Here is a 20066-nt window from a genome sequence, read left to right on the forward strand (position 1 = left end):
TTCAAAAATATAAACGAAAAAACCAATAATTTGAATCTTGATTTATAATTTACAAAACTATTTTAAAAATATCTTCTTAATTAACATTTTCATAAACAATTTAGTTGTTAATTTGATAGTAAAAAAAAACTGTAATCAATATTATTTAACTTAATTTCTTAAACATAATAAATTGAAAAAATAAACAAAAATACCTCTATGATTTGAAAGTGTGTACCTCTTTTCCAAAAAATATAAATAAAAAACAGAAGATATATGCAACGGTTTACAAAACCTGAAAAAAGAAAAATACCAACTTAATCAGACCAAACTCAAAAAAAAGAATACAACAAACAAAAAATACATACTACCATTAACAAAAAACCAAACTGATAAAATTCCATAATAATCTTACATTATATTACACATCTAGTAAAAAAAAACCTTCAAACTTAACTCCAAAAGCAACCTGCATTAATATCATATTAAAGGTACTGAAAATAGTTCCAATATCCATACATACGTTTGACAAAATGACCAAGCAAAAAGAAGGTTAATATGTTTAACGTTCATAACTACCCAAACTATCAATAATAACCCGTACAAAAGTATCAAAACAACAAGAAACAAAAGTGTTTCCAACTACATTAAACAACTACTTCTTTTTCTTTCCATCCTTTTCCATCCTGCCAGGATACTCTGAAGGTGATTCATAACCACTCACTTCCTTCTTCTTAGCATGAACAAAGAGCTCAACACACAGCTTCTTTCGAACAAAAGGAATGTCCAACTCCTTCGGAATCTTGTCAATCAATCCATGAATAAAATACTCAGCGTACTTTATAACAAAAACACCACAGTCACTGTGACAAATCAAAAACAAACAGTTAGATACAAAAAAGAAACATAAACGAATATAATCAAATAAGAACATAAAAACAAAAAAATAACAAAAAAAAAAGATTACCACTGCTCTTGTTGAGGCAAATCTTGAACGATAACAATTTCCAAAGGGTCTGTCTCACTCTTTCCTTGAAAATATCCTGTGCTCTTATCAATATCTTTCCTTTGATCATAAAAATTTACATGTGACAACAAAATAGGCAACATGACAGCAAAAGCACGAACCAATTTTTCTGAGTTCTTGTACCTCCCAAATCTCATAGAATTGCACACTTTAAGACATCTCAAACGTATGTCAAAAATGCACATAATCCAGTGAGCCAAATCAATCAGATTAATAGGCATTAAGACATTATCTAATTCAATCCATTTTCTACTGCAATACATACCAAAACCAGCTACGTATGCAGAAGCTTTGCTGTCCTTCTTAACAGATTCAATGTCACAATCATTCTTAACAAACTCATTATACATCTCAAAAATCTGGGCAGCAAAGAAACAATCAGTGGTATTAACAAAAGAGTTTACACTCTCATTGTACTTTATCTCCTTTCTCAAGTAGTAAAAACAAACATCCAAATGCTGCATCAGAAAAAAAAAAGCCAAAATAAATTCATAAAAAATCAAATATAATGTAAAAACCCATTTAAAATCAAACATAAAAATAAAAAAAATAAATGGACTAACCGAGCATGACAAATTTCTTCCAGGAGTCAGCAAATCATAAAACCACATCTTATCATCAATCTTCATAATTGCAAAATCCAACGGGACTTTCAATTTCCTATCACGTTCTTTAAACTTTTTAATCTTGTTCCTATCATTGAAACCGACCTTAAACCACTGCTCAAAAAGTTTAGACTGAAGATCATCAATACGGTCAAGTGCAACTGAAGAAAAAGCAAGCAACTTAGATTGTTCTCCCTTTGGTTTACTACTACTCCCAATAGAACCAAAATCAGATGTAAATGGACTCCTCAATGCAGATCCAATATTGGGAACCCTCTTTGCAAACTCATAAGAATTAGCTTCTAAATTCTTTTCCTAGAAACAAAATCAAACAGATTAATACATAAACAATAATAAACAAACCAATATACAAACAAAAAAAGAAACACTTTGACAAACTGTTAATTCCATTAACATTATACGTACCTTTTTCAGGCTTCCTTCAATGGTTTCAATTTTTTCATTAATGATCTCCATGGCTGACAAAGTAATACTATCTTCTGTACCTTGACTATCAAACAAGTTAGGAGACCCAATGACACCAGCCACAACAACATCAATTGCAGATGAATCAACCATATTTTTTCTTGCTTCACCACCAACATCATCCTTGGTAACTGATCCACCTTTTTTAGATTTGTCATCACCCTCATTAATTCCCTTTATAACTTCCTTGACAATAGAAGAAACAGCATCACCACCCATACCCTAAAAAATGAAATTAACATATAATGAGAAAAAAATAAAAAATATAAAGATGAAAAAAAATAAATTAAGGAAATAAAAAATAAAATATACAAAGTGGTTACCTGGTCATCACCATCATCTTCATCATCTTTTGATTTCTTATTTAAATCTTTAAACTTAGCATGATCATCTTCATCTTGTTTTTTCCTCTTCTCTTTATCAGCATTAGCATCGGGCTGAGATGAAAGAAAACCCATTATATCAAAACTTGGAACATCATCATTATCACCCTACAAAACATATATAAAACTTATTGTGAAGCATAAACTTAAATAAAAATATAAAAATATTTACATAAAATAACAACAAAATTGTAAACAAAGTCAAAACTTATAGAAAACACACAAAAAATACGTAAACAGTAAAACACATTACCTGTAAACAGTAATATCTGTAAACGGTTACATGTAAACAAATTTTTATATAAAAACACAAAATCAAATAGAAAATAAAAACATTACCAAGAAAGCAAAGGTGTCCTTCTTTTACCAAACCACCATCTCCAACATTTTGTAAACCTTCACCCTAATTAAACATATTGAAAATAATAATGATATAAATAAAAATAATTAAACATAACAAATAATAAATCATATTAATTAGTCTTTTAATAAATCATATCCATATACAAAATAATTTCTTTCAACAATAAAATACAAAACTGTAAACAACAAAATATTTATAAAGGAAACATGAACAAAACCTCTACAACAGTGTCTCCCTCATTAACCAACACACCACCACTTTCAGCAAGATTTAAAACAGGATCCTGTTACAAACAAATAATTAAAAAGAATATGAGAAAAACTAAGTAATCATAAAAAAGATAAAACTACTTAATATTGCAAAAAAAAAAAAAATAAAGCTCATTAAAATAAAAAACTATTTACAAACATACAATAGAATAATCTTTAACATTTTCAGTAACCAAATCTACATCATCAACCTCTTTCATAACTAGATCCTGAAAAAACAAACAAACACATCAATTATAAAAATAAGAACTTTAAAACTATAAAATAAAAATAAACAAGTAAAAAAAAATAAATAATCATATTTACATCCTTCACTGCCAAATCAACATTAACACCATCTTTCAAACCAGATTCCTGCATTAAAACAAATATTAATAAACATACAAACGAATAATAGTAAGACAACTAAACAATTAACAAATGGATAAACACTCACATCATCACTATCACCACCACTATCATCACGGATATCCACGACACTCTGAGAAGCTTTTAAATCATCAAACTTTTCTTTCAAGTCATTAAATTTCAAATCCAAGTAAAATTGCAAACTTTCATCAATCTTAGAATCTATGTGGGAAATCATATTGAGTTCCAACTCCTTGAATCTACACTTAATATCTGATGTAAAACCCTCAAAAGACCCATCAAAATGTAATTGCTTTTGAATTACTTTTTTAACGTCCCTCCTTAACTCATTTAAAATAGAAGATTGTAAACCAATCGCACCAACTCGATCAACATCAACATCTGAATCTTCCTTCTCAATAAACTCAAGACCAGATAGATTAAGCATTGATCTCTCTTCATCTGTAGGAAATATATATTCACCTTTCAGCTATCACGAAACAAAACAAAAAAAAAATAAACACAATTAGTAACCAATAAACTTCAAAAAATAAAAAAAAATGTAAACTACATAATATCAAAAAAATAAATAAAAATGTACCTTAGGAGATGAAAAAACTTTCCTCTCAACAGCACTATTATTAGGAAGACCCACATTCAACCATCTACAAATCCTATATTCTGGATCACTATCATATTCACAAAAACCAGCCTTCTGACAAAGAGGAATAGTTTCGTAAATCCAAACAAGAAATGCATAAGGAAAACAAGGCAACTTGTAAGTCCTCGAAGATTCTGTTGGGTTTTATGCCCTAAATAAAACTCATTTCAATATAATCAGATTTACTTATTAATATAGATCAGAAATAACATTTAATGTTGCATGGTTCACATGATTTATTTCATGATTATATGTACATAATGTATAAATTCATCCGAAACCCTTTTCACATACTTGATCCTGTTTATTGTGCCGTCAACACATTGGAAAGTAAACATGACTATGTGAATAAAGTTTCCTAGATTTATCAGACACAGGGTTTTACTGATATGATAATCTACAACAGAGTTTACTTGCATTTGGAGAAGTGCTATGTTCTTTCCAGAGCATTGGTTAAAGTAAAGCTCAGGTTGGATGCATGGAGTATGCATCGGAAGGGACCGATATTGAACTTTGACTTAGATTTATTAAACTTACCGTAATATCTATTCAAGTCAATATCGCCTAGTTGATCCTAGATCAAATGATCTTAATCCTGATATGATTAGGCTCAATCTTGAAAGGCTATTCGTGTTCTTTGATTTGTTAGTTAAGCCTACTTTTAGGTCAGGGTGATACGTACATTTTGGGAACACGGTAGTTCAATTGAGTGGGAGCGCTATCATAAACATGGAATCTATAGCTTCTATCTGGCGAATAGTAAGCAAAGGATGATCTCCTTCGAGCTTGACCAAACGAACATAAATGGTGGAGTACTCATTTCACATAAGCTGAAATATCATTTATACGGGGTCAAGTGTTTTAAGGAATAAATACATTGTAGGGTGTAACGGTAATTTAATCCCTTTACAGTGTAGATCATTCATATAGAGGATCATTGATCAAATTAGGATTATAACAATGGATAACTAATGATGTGTCTATATGGTGGAACATATAGAGCATTCTATATACTGAGAGTGCAATTCTAAGTTCTATGCGTGGATTCAACGAAGAATTAATAAGTTAGTGAATTTTAGTGTTAAATTCTTGATCTACTTATTGGAAGCTCGGTTATATAGACCCATGGTCCCCCCACTAGTTGAGATAATATTGCTTGTAAGACTCATGTAATTGGTTTTGATTAATCAATTATAATTCTCAAATTAGACTATGTCTATTTGTGAATTTTTCACTAAGTAAGGGCGAAATTGTAAAGAAAGAGTTTATAGGGGCATATTTGTTAATTATGATACTTTGTATGGTTCAATTAATAAATATGATAAATGACAATATTATTTAATAATTATTTATAGTTATTAAATAGTTAGAATTGGCATTTAAATGGTTGAATTAGGAAATTGGCATTTTTGAGAAAATCAGATACAAAAGGTGTTAAAATTGCAAAATTGCAAAAAGCAAGGCCCAATCCACTAAGTTTAGGGCCAGCCACTTTTGTAGGAAATTTAAACTGATTTTTTCATTATTTTAATGCCATATAATTCAAATCTAACCCTAGTAGGAATGCTATAAATAGATAGTGAAGGCTTCAGGAAAATTACACTTTTCTTCTGACTTTTTCTATTCAGAAAAACTGAGCCTTCTCTCTCCCTATCTTTAGCTGACCACTCTCTCTCTTCTTCCTTAGAATTTCGAAATCCTTAGTGATTTGAGTAGTGCCCACACACATCAAGTGATACCTCAATCATAGTGAGGAAGATCGTGAAGAAAGATCATCAGCAAAGGAGCTTCAGCATCAAAGATTCAGAGAAAGAGATCCAGGTTCAGATATTGATAATGCTCTGCTACAGAAAGGAATCAAGGGCTAGATATCTGAACGGAAGGAGTCATTATATTCCGCTGCACCCAATGTAAGGTTTCTTAAACTTTATATGTGTTTATTTCATCGTTTTAGAAAGTTCATATTTAGGATGTTAATAAACATACTTGTGAGTAGATCTAAGATCCTGGTAAAATAATTTCCAACAACTGGCCTCAGAGCCATGGTAATTGATTTACTTGCAAGAAATTTGGACTTTAAAACGATTGTTTGTATGTTCTTTGGATGGTATCATGTTGTATTGAGTGTTATTTGATGAATGATTGATGTTTGTGAAATTTTCGTAAAAAATAATTGTGATTTCGATTCTGGAATTATTTTTATTGGATAGTATGGAAAAAATTAAGCAAGTTAGCCTTTTACAGAACTCAATTTGGATTTTATTTGAATTAGTTATGATTTTTTGAAGATTTGACAAAATCGGGGCTGTGTTGATATTTTTCTGCAATCGCAGAACTGTCCGTACAGTTTCGGATTTTTTCCTTTTTCTTCAATTTTTCATACTTTTTCATGGAATTAACTTCCAATTTTTGTATGGTTTTGTATATATACTATTACTATTCCTAATTCAATTCTAATTATCATTTTGAATTAATTTATTTTTTTTAAATTAATTCAAGATATTAGTGTAATTTGAATTCGAATAGAATTAGTATTTATCTTTTTGCTTAAAAATCTATCTTATTTTTAAATTTGATTATATTTTTTTTAAAATTTAAGGTCAGATTTTTTAGATATTTATAATATCTTTTAAGATATTTATAATATCTTTTAAGATATTTAAGATATTTTAAAAATATCTTTTAAGATATTTATAAAATCTTTTAAGATATTTTAAAATATCTTATCTTTTAAGATATTTAAAAATATCTTATCTTTTAAGATTTTTTTTAAATCTTTTTAAGATATTTTGACCTTATTTAAATTTAAAATAGATATTTATAATCATGTAATTTTAAATAGATATAAGATAAAAAGTAGGTTTAATTTTAATTTTTTTTTATTTTCGAAATTTAATTTTAAATTCCGAAATTAATTTTTTTTTAAATTATTTTTCGAATATTAATTTTTTTTTAATTTAATTATTTATTTATTCGAAATTATTTATTTAAAATTAAATAAATCCTACTTCCAACTGTCCAGCTAACCCTGTTGCAGGAGTATGTGTTTTAACTTATGTGTAAGTTTTTCAAAACCTATTATTACTTGATTGCAAATAGCCATGGTTACCTTTTGCCAGATCTAATGATCTGATGGCTCCCTTGGTCAAGATAATAATTTGTAACAGGTATAATTTACAATCTTCTTTCATCTGTGTATGACCTAGCAACATGATAGGACCCATCCAAAGTGTGCCTGTGTGAGCCTATGTGTTTAATTTTATTATAGATGCATATAGGTTAATGTTGCTAAAATAAATTATCATAGTTCTTGATAGGATTTATTTAGGCCCATTTAGTTTTTGGGCCTATTCAATTAATAACAGTTGTTCTTATTAAGGTTAAATTCCTCTCTTTTGGGCCTTGTGTGAGAGTTGGGAGCCATAGAAGTGGGTACGACATACTGAACCCAGAACCCCCTCACACAAACCACCCCAATTGTGAAGGCCCATTTGCTCGATTTGAATGACTGTACTAGGTTAATTAAACTAGTTTAACCTAATTAAAATTGAATTAGCAACATAATTAATTTCATTTATTTTGAAATTAATTTAAGAAAAATATAGTTTAAAGAATTTTTTATTCTAAGCTAAACTATATGTATTTTCTTGTATTTAATTAAATATAGAATTATAACCATCTAAATTCTTTCTGGAACTTAATTTAAATTTTTCATTAAATATTCCTATTTAAGTTGATATTTAGTTATCTTCAACTAACCAACTTAAATCTGAATATCTTTTGAATTTCAAATTTCAAAATTAAGTTGAGGAATTTTAGGCATTGGTTATTAAGATTCTTTAGATATTTTTTAAGTTAATATCTTTTCGAATATTAACTTAAAATGGAATATTTTCAAATTAAGTGGTTACAACTTAATTTTTGATATTTAATTAAATTTAAATTTGAAAAATATTTAAGTTCTAGATTTTTTCTAATACAACTTAAATTAGATATTTTTTCAAATTTTGTGGAAAAGATACTTAGTCAAATAAGATATTTTCTAGATAGTTATTTCTAGACTACTTATTATTTCTAATATTAAATAGGAAAATATTATACATTGTGAAATTAATTATTTAAATAATTAATTTTGGTACAATTTATTTTAAGTATATTTTTTCCTAGTATTAAACTAGAGATTAATTATTAAGCCTTCTCTACACTTAATTATTTATTTCTTGAATTTAATACATTTAATTAATTTGAAAATTAAATATCTAAGTTGATTTTATCATCATACTTAAATATTTCTTTTTCATGACATTTAATTAAATAGAAAATTATTTTTAGTTGAAATTTAATTTTTCAACTAAATTTAAATAATTTTTAAAATATATATTTTTCTTTATTTTATTAATCAATTTTCGAAATTGCATTTCTTAAATGCTAGAATTTCGAATTCTATCTTGAAAAATAGATTAAGTTGTAAATTAATTATTTTAATTAATTCTTGGATCAACTTAAATCAATGATTTTTTCATTTATTGATTAATTTAAAATAAATTGAATTAAAGTATATTATTAGAAATTGAATTAATTAGTCAAAGGAAAATCTAGATAGATGATATTTTTGCTTGAAGTATTTTTCTAGTGTATTTAATTAAATAGAAAATTAATATTTAAGTTGATTTTCATCATCATACTTAAATATTTGAAATTTTTCTTATATATTTAATTAAATAGGAAAATTATATTTTTTGTTGTAAATTAATTTTATTAATTAATTTTGGGCCAACATTAAATTAGAATAATTTTTCCAGGATTAATTTTTTATTTTAACATGCATTTTCGAAAATTGTATTCTTAAATACTTTAATTTTTCGAAATGCAATATATATTTATAGAAAATTAAATTTGAGTTGTAAATTAATTTAAATTAATTTTGTAACAACTTAAATTGAATATTTTTCTAAATATTTATTGGAAATTATTACTAAGATGGAAATAATTCATATTATTTCATATCCATCTAAGTAAAATTTATAAATATTAAATTAAAATTTATATTTAGAATTTTTCATTCTAAATTGAAAATTTTAATTAAATAAATATATATTTAAAATAAATAGAATAAATAAAGAGAATAAAAGAAAATACAACTTTTTTTTAAATAATGAGCTTTATTATTAAGACATTCGATCTCCATTGTGGGTTTTACACCGCGTTTGTTTTAGTGAGTAATCCTCCCTAATGGAGGAACGTTCATTAGCAATTTCGCACCGTTTAACCTCGCATGATAAGTAGTTTGTAAGTGTTTTGTATGGTATGGATCACCCTAATGGTGGCGACCATACTTGACTTGCAAATTATGAAACAATGGTGGAAGCTCATAAGATAGAATTGCCTTGACTCTCGCCTAAACGGGACAACGCTGAATTCCAATCTTGATCGAATAAAAGGTTGCTAGAATGTTTAACATTTTAGACGAGCTGACAACTCTATTCAATGAATGGTAGCTTTGACTCTCGCCTAAACGGACACCGATATCGCCTTGTTGAAAACCTTGGAAATTATTTAGGATTGTAAGTTTTAGTATTTTCACTTGTCATTCCTACTTGCTATATGTTTATAATTTCTGAATTGTGTATGAATTTATATTGAACCATGTTATTTTCTGTTATTAAGTTGTAGTTTAATTTCGAATCTTCATTGTTGGTCTAACTTGGCTTGTTTATCTAATGAGATAAATCCCTAGTGGATTTTCACCATTAGACATTCATAATAGTGTTAGATCTCGAAAGATAAATATTGTATATGCGACATCTAGCTGTTCATCAATTGATGACACCTTAGACTAGTATTTTTACGATATGAAACAAGAAGATTGTATAAATAAGATTACTTTGACTTTCGCTAATCGAAGCATCGTTGGATTCTTATTTATAAACGAAATTATCCTAATTCCTCTTAGCTTATTCATTTTGAATTAGCTTCAAAACATATCATTGGATGAATGGTCTATAAATCATTTCATGTCATTCTATATTTTCTCTTAAGAAATTAAATGACGCTTATGATTATAATCCCGAAATTCTATTCCCAATTGATATAAATCCTCAATCTTAGAAATCTCCTACTTGTATGGGCAAATTAGACTTAGAGTTATATTAGTAGTGCTGGTCCAAGATAGAATTACTCATTATATTTGGTATAAATTTAAGTCTTTGACTTTAATTTTAGATTCCAAATAGAAATTTTCTTATATTTCTAATTCCAGAATACAATACAGTTACACTTTCTCAAGTGTTTATATCCATCTTCTATTAATGGATTAAAACTGTATGGAATATGAGTTAGGTATTCTGTGACCAGGATCCACTTGCAGTATTCTAAGAACTCTTTGATGTAACTAAACCTATGTCATCAATAGACACTACCACATTTTTTTTAATCTATGGCATTTGTATCTTGTTCATAATGGATTTGACAAGATCAATCTCTGCAAAGAGTTAATATGCCTATATCCACTAAAAGTAGTTCATCTCATTCGCAGATGGATGTACATTCAGGGGTGGATATGAGTTTTTCGTAGTATTCTTAAAACGATAACTCTAGATTATACCTTATGCAAAGAAATTTGAAATGTTTGAAAAATTTCATTAATTTCTAGCAATGGTTAAACACCATTAAGGTATGTGGTTAAAGATCTTGCGAACTGATAGGGGTGGAGAAATAGTTAGTAGATATGCAGTTCAAAGATCATTAAATTGATTTTTGAATTATATCCAAACTTACCTCCCCAGAAATTTCGAGTTGCATATTGATGATTAGTTACTAGTCGTTGCCTAATTCCTTCTATGGTAATACAATTTCAGAATGATGTAATGGTTGTATACTTAACGTAAATCATTACCAGATTCATGGATGACCTAATCAAAATCTTAAGAAAAGCTAGAACTGTTAACCATGGTTTGTTAGCTATTCTAAATGATTAGGGGTGGACCATCCCATTGTCAATAGATAAGAAAGTGTTTGTTCAAACAAATACTACTTTTCTAAGAAAATGACTAAGTTTGAAAACAAGTAGAAAATAAAGGAGATATTTAATTCTTGATTCCAAAAGTGTTCTATCATCTTATATAATATATGATGATCCCACTGCCTCTGTTGTCTTGTCACAACCAAAGAGGTTAATACCATTTAGTTTTCTTCGACATAATTCACGGTACCTTGTCGTAGTGAGAGAGTTTCTAGGAACTCACCTTCTTATGACTTGGGAGACACTAGTGATTAAAATCCATTGTGAGTTTAAACAAGTAATGGATTGTCAAGATAAGAAAATAAGAAGAAAGCCAATAGAACTATGGTTTAATCCATTCACATGGAATAACCTAAAGTTTTCTATTACAAGGACATAAAAGGAAATTTTGTTTATAAGTCTATTCAATGGACTTAACAAACTTCCTGTTCCTACTATTATAGGTTTGAGTTTATCTAAACCTATGGCTTGTGGTATACCTGGTAATTATTTACTCTAATGCAAGCAACTTACTTTAGTAAGATGCTGAAGCATTTTCTTTCTAATGGCAATCTATAGAAGCTTCACAACTTCTAAGGTATAGATTTTATTTATCTAAGGAAAAGTCTTAACTATTCCAGAAAAGATAAAGCCATGAAAGAATTTCTTACATCAACAGTGAGAGGTCTTAGATATGCTTTTGTATGCCTTAGACCAGACACCTGCTGTTGAGTGGGAGTAATGAGTAGGTATCAGATTGATCCAGGAGAAGAACATTGGAAGACAATCAAGTAAATCCTAAGATAAAGAAGAGGAACTATATGTTAGTCTATAAGGGTGTGTTTAAAACTCTTAGACTACACCATATCAGATTTTGAAATTTGCCTATGTGCTAGTAAATATTTCTGATAAGATGGTGATTACTCTGGGGGTGGAATAGTGATTTTGGAGAAGTGTAAAAACCTATCTGAAGTCTCTAGGTCTACCAGAGAGGGACTGAATGTTAAGGTTGCAGGAAAGGTACTTATTCAGTCTAAGGAAAGTTCTATACATTTTTGGCATCATTCCAAATTGCCTTAAACTATTAGTGTTAATTTCCTGATTAACCAAAAGTAGTTGCCAAAGATATAGAATCCAGTATCCCAAGAGAGTAGACATATAGAGAGGAATTTCACATTATCAATGATTTTGTGATTAAGGAAGAGTAATAGTGGAGAAAAGGTTGTGGTTAATTCAACCTTTCAGATCCTATTACGAGGAGTTTACTACTACTACACTTGATTTGTATATCAAGGTGTTGAGATTATTTGAAACGCACTTTTTTGTTTTATATTAGTGCAAGTGGGAGTTTGTTGGGTTTTATGCCCTAAATAAAACTCATTTCAATATAATCAGATTTACTTATTAATATAGATCAGAAATAACATTTAATGTTGCATGGTTCACATGATTTATTTCATGATTATATGTACATAATGTATAAATTCATCTGAAACCCTTTTCACATACTTGATCCTGTTTATTGTGCCGTCAACACATTGGAAAGTAAACATGACTATGTGAATAAAGTTTCCTAGATTTATCGACATGTGGTTTTACCGATATGATAATCTACAACAGAGTTTACTTGCATTTGGAGAAGTGCTATGTTCTTTCCTGAGCATTGGTTAAAGTAAAGCTCAGGTTGGATGCATGGAGTATGCATCGGAAGGGACCGATATTGAACTTTGACTTAGATTTATTAAACTTACCGTAATATCTATTCAAGTCAATATCGCCTAGTTGATCCTAGATCAAATGATCTTAATCCTGATATGATTAGGCTCAATCTTGAAAGGCTATTCGTGTTCTTTGATTTGTTAGTTAAGCCTACTTTTAGGTCAGGGTGATACGTACATTTTGGGAACACGGTAGTTCAATTGAGTGGGAGCGCTATCATAAACATGGAATCTATAGCTTCTATCTGGCGAATAGTAAGCAAAGGATGATCTCCTTCGAGCTTGACCAAACGAACATAAATGGTGGAGTACTCATTTCACATAAGCTGAAATATCATTTATACGGGGTCAAGTGTTTTAAGGAATAAATACATTGTAGGGTGTAACGGTAATTTAATCCCTTTACAGTGTAGATCATTCATATAGAGGATCATTGATCAAATTAGGATTATAACAATGGATAACTAATGATGTGTCTATATGGTGGAACATATAGAGCATTCTATATACTGAGAGTGCAATTCTAAGTTCTATGCGTGGATTCAACGAAGAATTAATAAGTTAGTGAATTTTAGTGTTAAATTCTTGATCTACTTATTGGAAGCTCGGTTATATAGACCCATGGTCCCCCCACTAGTTGAGATAATATTGCTTGTAAGACTCATGTAATTGGTTTTGATTAATCAATTATAATTCTCAAATTAGACTATGTCTATTTGTGAATTTTTCACTAAGTAAGGGCGAAATTGTAAAGAAAGAGTTTATAGGGGCATATTTGTTAATTATGATACTTTGTATGGTTCAATTAATAAATATGATAAATGACAATATTATTTAATAATTATTTATAGTTATTAAATAGTTAGAATTGGCATTTAAATGGTTGAATTAGGAAATTGGCATTTTTGAGAAAATCAGATACAAAAGGTGTTAAAATTGCAAAATTGCAAAAAGCAAGGCCCAATCCACTAAGTTTAGGGCCAGCCACTTTTGTAGGAAATTTAAACTGATTTTTTCATTATTTTAATGCCATATAATTCAAATCTAACCCTAGTAGGAATGCTATAAATAGATAGTGAAGGCTTCAGGAAAATTACACTTTTCTTCTGACTTTTTCTATTCAGAAAAACTGAGCCTTCTCTCTCCCTATCTTTAGCTGACCACTCTCTCTCTTCTTCCTTAGAATTTCGAAATCCTTAGTGATTTGAGTAGTGCCCACACACATCAAGTGATACCTCAATCATAGTGAGGAAGATCGTGAAGAAAGATCATCAGCAAAGGAGCTTCAGCATCAAAGATTCAGAGAAAGAGATCCAGGTTCAGATATTGATAATGCTCTGCTACAGAAAGGAATCAAGGGCTAGATATCTGAACGGAAGGAGTCATTATATTCCGCTGCACCCAATGTAAGGTTTCTTAAACTTTATATGTGTTTATTTCATCGTTTTAGAAAGTTCATATTTAGGATGTTAATAAACATACTTGTGAGTAGATCTAAGATCCTGGTAAAATAATTTCCAACAGATTCTTTATCAGCAGCCTTTGCTTTCCCTTTACGCTTATCAATATGCTTGGAACCAATATCTTTCCCTGTTTTTTTCTTTGGTACACCCCTCAAACCAATCCTCAAGTTGTGTAAAGTTTTCTTAAAAACTAATTTTCCCCAAGGAAAACTCTCATAATCACCAATCCCAACAATATTGAGTATTTCATTAGGAACCTTCTTGGAATTAGGGCTTGTGAACAAGCAATTAGAAACGAAATACAACACCGCCATCTTAACAGCGTATTCGTCCAACTTAAAATCACTATACCTAAACCTCTCCTCCACAGCACTGACTGTTACTTGTTGATCACTAAAATACTTATCCACAAATGCATTCTCCTTCTTTGCATAACCACTCATATCAGAATCACCAACACATAATAAACCAGTCACAACAGCAAACTCAGCCAAACTAAACCTGAAATTTTGAGAACCAAATTTGAACCACATTTCATAAGGATTTTTCTGGTGTACCTCCCTGTGCAAAGCACTGTGAATCAACTGAGTTTGCATTGCAATTGGATTCATGTCCAAAAAATGTCCAAAACATGTCTCACGAAACAGCTTTGCTTGAGAAGGAGTCAATTTACTATTGATAATGGCAATAACATTGTTTTCATGGTTAGGAAAAAAAATTATTCTTCCACCAACCCTATCCTCATGCTTGAAATATAACTCCCACTCCTAAAAAATTAAAATAGTAATCACATAAAAAAATTAAAATAAAAAATTACAAATAAACAAAACTATGTAAACAAAACAGTCAACATGCCAACAATAATGAAAAAACATAACATTATTGTTTACTCCTGAAAATAGCAAAGTATACAAAAATACATAAATATTAAAAAATTAAACTAAATCATATACAAAAATATTAACCACCTAAGAATAACGGCAATCATTTGTAATTGAAAAATAAACAAAAACAAACACAATGGACCCAATGTCCCCAACAACTAAATAACAAAGAAAACTATGTAAACAAAACAGTTGACATACCAACAATAATAAAAAAAAAAACAGAACATTACTGTTTACTCGTGAAAATAGTAAAGTATATAAAAAAGGTTAGTTAGTTTAACAATAACAATAACAATAATAAAAAGAGGTGTTCTAAAATCTAAATGGTTAGTTAGTTTAACAATAACAACAAATCTCTCTCTCTTAATTATATCATCAAATAAAAGTGTAATTGAAAAAAATAAACAAAAATACAAACGACTGAACCAATTTCCCCAACAACTATGCCAATCATTTCTGTATTGTGCTTAATTTGTAAGTGTGTGAATTAAGAAACTGTAGGAATAGTAAAGTATACAATAACATAATAACAAACAAAATAAACTAAATCATATACAAAAAAAAATATAAACATAATAAACACCTAAATAAACTTGAATAACAAAAAAAAAAAAACTAAAAAAACAAAAAAATTAAAAAAAAAAAAACAAACTAAAACTTAAATATACAAACCAAAACAACACTATTAACACCAACAGATAAAAACGAAAAAGAAAAGAAAATCCACTCATACATATGCAACATCAAATTAACAAATGAATATGCCCAAAAATTGAAGATGAAATAGCATCAACAAAGAATATGAAAAGGAAATAAAAGAATCTCAAACAACAAACCTAAAATGAAAACAAAATATAAATATATATATATGGGTCACCCTACTCAGAAAACAAGAAACAACTACCAAAATGAAAAATAAAAATCAATAAAAAAATTAAAAAATAACAACAAAACCTAAATCGATAATAGAAAAAGTTATAAAGAATACCTAATCCAAAAAATCTCATAAAAAGTAAATAAAAAACTGAAAAATAAACAAAAATAAGAACACATACCTTCATCGATTCATTGTTCTCAACTTCTAGATCATCACTGTCGTAGAAGTCCTCATCATTTTCAACAACTTGTTTCAATTTTTTCAAAGGCCGATCGTCAGTAACCTTCTTGTTTCCACGGTTATATTGCTTCTTCTTCACTTCCTTAACAGAAACATCACCAGAGCCCTCAGAACCACCAGAAAGATCTTCATTGTCATCTTCAGAAATCGTTTTCTTCATTTTTAACTTGTCAAGAAGAAGCTTCGATGAACCAGATGGAGAAAGGGAAGAACGAGTATTAACCATTTACAATCAGATTTTTTTGAGAAAGTTTTAAATGAATAACCCTCTATGAAACTGCCACACTAAATAGAGAGAAATTTTGAATTTCAAAACTCTCTGAAAAATACCCACACTAGAAATTTCTGAAGTTGAAAAAAAAGAAACCCACTAAAAAACCCTATAAACCGCTCCCTCCCTCTAACTAGACAGTATACTTACAAGTCTACAAAATAGGGAGCAATTATCATGAATATCAAAAAACGTGATACCCCTGACGCGCGTGAGATGCAAGACGTGGGATGATGGATAAGAAGTGACAACACATGGTCTGACGTCACTTGGGAAACGCGTGGCTCAATAAATGCTAATTAAATATAAAACGGTAATAAAAAACGGTAAACTTACCCAATATAATAGATCACGGCAAAAAAGGAAATTAGATCAAAATAAAGGCTCCAAATGTAAATTTTCCAATATAAAATAGGTTTCACTTGTAATTTACTAGACAATGAGATAAAAATAAAATAATAATAAAAAAATTAAATAAAAGAGAAGAAGAAGATACGAGTCTTGCTCGGGTTAGTTTCACCTTAATTGCCAATACATGTATGTGTTATTAGACAAAATTTCAACTAATCCATCATCTCATTATTACTGTAAAGTTGCCTCTCACAATCAAGAAAAGATCGTGTTCTTGTAGTTGTTATTTTATTTTATTTTTTTTGAAAAGTAATAATAATAAATGAAATTCTATATTTTATAATTACTATCATATTAATTTATTAATTAACTAATTAAATGTAGAATAATAAATTTAGTACACAAATAGATTTTTCGTCACTACACACCAACACTCTTTAACTACAAACCAATAAATCAATAAAACTTTTAAGTACAGAAAAAAAAATGCAACAAAGTTTTTATATGTAGTATCAGCAATTCATGCAAATTGCTACTAGTCCACATAGTCATGCCTAAAGATAGATAAAATTTATTAGTAAGACTTCAAAAATATAAAGTTTTTGACTTATGTATAAATAAACTCTTTCTAATTTCATGCTGCAAGCTTGATGTATTCCACCCTAACTAATGAATCTTGTTGAGCTTTCGAGAATTCAAACTCCCTTCGATCTACTTGAAGTGTGCTTGTTTTCTCCCAATCCAAGACTTGAACCACCTTCTCCCAAATGAAGAACCTTCTCGCGAAAGTTTGCACTTTGTTCTCCTCCTTGTAGAATTGTTTGAAAACTCAAGACAATTACACAAAGACACTAAATACATAAGTATAGTTGAACAAACTAACATCTGCACAACAAAAACTCTTTGTCACTAGATATTAAATATATGAGATACAAAAATCATAACGTATTCAATATGAGTATTTATAATCATCATACGCATATTTGACACTTAAGCCCACAAGCAAACTTTCCTAATGAAATTCTTCAAATTGACTTAATTTTCATATTATATAACTACAGAATCATGAGCTATATATTACAAGAATCCTTCCTTTAGTTTAAATGAGTACAATTTCAAATTTCTCTTTTTCAAACTTTATCAAATATTTAAAGTTACGATCAGAATAAATACAAAGAATTGGCTAAAAAAAAGAAACCACAATTGATTTAATTTTTTTATAACATTAACGATTCAATATATTGTCAAATTTTCTAAAAATAGAAAAGTTTGACATAAATTCACTATAAAAGATTACTGTTATTCCAAATTTGGTCCACCTGATGTGGCTTTTCCACATGACAAAAAGAAAAAAATATGTAGAAGACAACTCATCACTAACCTGCTAGGATTAGTGCCGAACAGCTTTTTATCCTTGGAAATAATATGATGCACGATACATACAGGCCAACAAAGACCCATGTACCTGCCAACATGGTCCTGGTTGGACCTATAGGTGGCCAGCCAGGAGTGCCAGCTTCCATTCACTGGGCAGCTTTCAGCAAGGCTCGCTGGCCGGCCAATGGTGTAAAAAACACACGAGCAGTTGTGTTTTTCTCAAAAGTCTTTCAACTCGCCTTCAACATGCCTAGGACTTCGGACAACTCAAACTGCCCACAAAGATAAGAACTCTTCATCAACAAATAATAACCCTAGTCTTTAGGGATTTGCTTTGTAATTCAAATATATGTTGTAACCTCCCTATTTTTCAGGGATATCTCTATGCACAACTTGTAAACCATAATAATATATAAAGGGTCATTACCCTTCATGAAAGGGACCACGTTCTGAATCCTAAGCACGATACATGTAATCTTGCTCATTAGCTTTATAGTTATAAGTCCTCTCTCTTTTCATACTTTTCACCTACAAACTTCGTTGTAATACTGAAGGGAGTCCAACTAAAAATTAAAAGGTCTTCGCCTGTAATCTATTGATTATCATCTCAAGAGTGAATACAACTAAAAGGAGAGTAGGTCATTACCTAAACAAAAGGGGTCGAACCTCTATAAATATATGTGTCTCTTTACACTTATTATCGTTCCACACGTGGCAGTCATAAGCTACGATCCTAGTCAGACTCTGTGTCGGTTGGTTAAATTTGTTGGATTATATTTTACCAGGATCTAGATTTACTACCATGTATATTATTTAACATCCTATATGAATTTCTAAAACAATGTAATTTAAACACATATAAAGTTTCAGAGACCTTACAGTGGTTGCAGCAGAATTATATGACTCCTTCCGCTCAGATCTCTAACCCTTGTATCCTTTCTATAGCAGAGTATCACCAAGATCTGAGCTCGATTCTCCTTCTCTTGATTTTGGACTCTTCACAGTCTTACACACTATGATTGAGGACCAACTTGTTATGTGTGGGTATGTACTCAATCACTAATGGCTGAATTTTGGTTTGTGAAGAAGAGGCTATGGTGTTTCGAATTGAAGAAGAAGAAAAGGAAGAGGTCTCATCAAACCTAGAGAGAAAACTAGGTTTTTAGCTTTGGAGGCATTAGTTGGATAATGAGACCATAACCTTTCTTTTATACTATCTTCAATAGGGTTAGGGTTAAATTATTAGGAATAAAAATAATGATAAAATTAAAGTAAAAGTGCCACATATGGCCGACCACTTAATGGGCCCCATACAAATTCGGTTTTTGCCATTTTTTTCAACTATTTTATCTATTTTTCACAAATACCATTTTTGCAACTTCAACCCTATAAATGCCAAAACTATTTATTTGATAATTAAACCAACTATCAAAATAAAATTTGTCATTTATAATATTTATTAATTAGACTCCATAAAGTCCCTTAATTAACAAATAAACCCCAAAACACTATTTCTTCACTATCAAGCCATATCTTAGTGAAAAATTCATAAACTAAACATAGTATAATTTTAGAATTATAATTGATTAATTAAAATCAATTAACTGAGTCTTACAAGCAGTTTGTCTCAATTAGTATGGGGACCATGGGCCTATATAACCGAGCTTCCAATAAGCAGATCTAGAATTTACCAAGTAAATTTACTAACTTATTAATTCCTTATTGCATCAACCATAGAACTTGGAATTGCACTCTCAGTT

The 20066-nt window shown here is 29.4% G+C and overlaps 3 protein-coding genes across 3 annotated transcripts; all 3 read right to left on the reverse strand.

Moving 5' to 3' along the window:
• Positions 1-431: 431 nt before the first annotated feature.
• Positions 432-2736, reverse strand: LOC115694732 (uncharacterized). The gene is made up of 5 exons (XM_061103762.1): positions 2421-2736; positions 2038-2319; positions 1570-1926; positions 947-1464; positions 432-842 (listed from the first exon to the last, which is right to left on the reverse strand). Exons 1-5 carry the CDS (start codon positions 2553-2555, stop codon positions 635-637), a joined length of 1500 nt encoding a protein of 499 aa, XP_060959745.1. The 5' UTR covers positions 2556-2736; the 3' UTR covers positions 432-634.
• On the reverse strand, positions 2730-4252 carry LOC115718044 (uncharacterized). The gene is made up of 7 exons (XM_061104733.1): positions 4063-4252; positions 3550-3951; positions 3420-3467; positions 3257-3322; positions 3062-3127; positions 2820-2883; positions 2730-2749 (listed from the first exon to the last, which is right to left on the reverse strand). The coding sequence occupies exons 2-7, from the start codon at positions 3907-3909 to the stop codon at positions 2730-2732; spliced, it is 624 nt and encodes a 207-aa protein (XP_060960716.1). The 5' UTR covers positions 3910-3951; positions 4063-4252.
• A 14-nt stretch (positions 4253-4266) lies between these two features.
• LOC115724005 (uncharacterized) lies at positions 4267-16622 on the reverse strand. Its single transcript, XM_061104734.1, has 4 exons — positions 16246-16622; positions 14363-15070; positions 6418-6443; positions 4267-4273 (listed from the first exon to the last, which is right to left on the reverse strand). Exons 1-4 carry the CDS (start codon positions 16531-16533, stop codon positions 4267-4269), a joined length of 1029 nt encoding a protein of 342 aa, XP_060960717.1. The 5' UTR covers positions 16534-16622.
• Between the last annotated feature and the right edge of the window lie 3444 nt (positions 16623-20066).

The sequence above is a fragment of the Cannabis sativa genome, chromosome 9 (genome assembly GCF_029168945.1).
Source record: "Cannabis sativa cultivar Pink pepper isolate KNU-18-1 chromosome 9, ASM2916894v1, whole genome shotgun sequence".
Classification (NCBI taxonomy): domain Eukaryota; kingdom Viridiplantae; phylum Streptophyta; class Magnoliopsida; order Rosales; family Cannabaceae; genus Cannabis; species Cannabis sativa.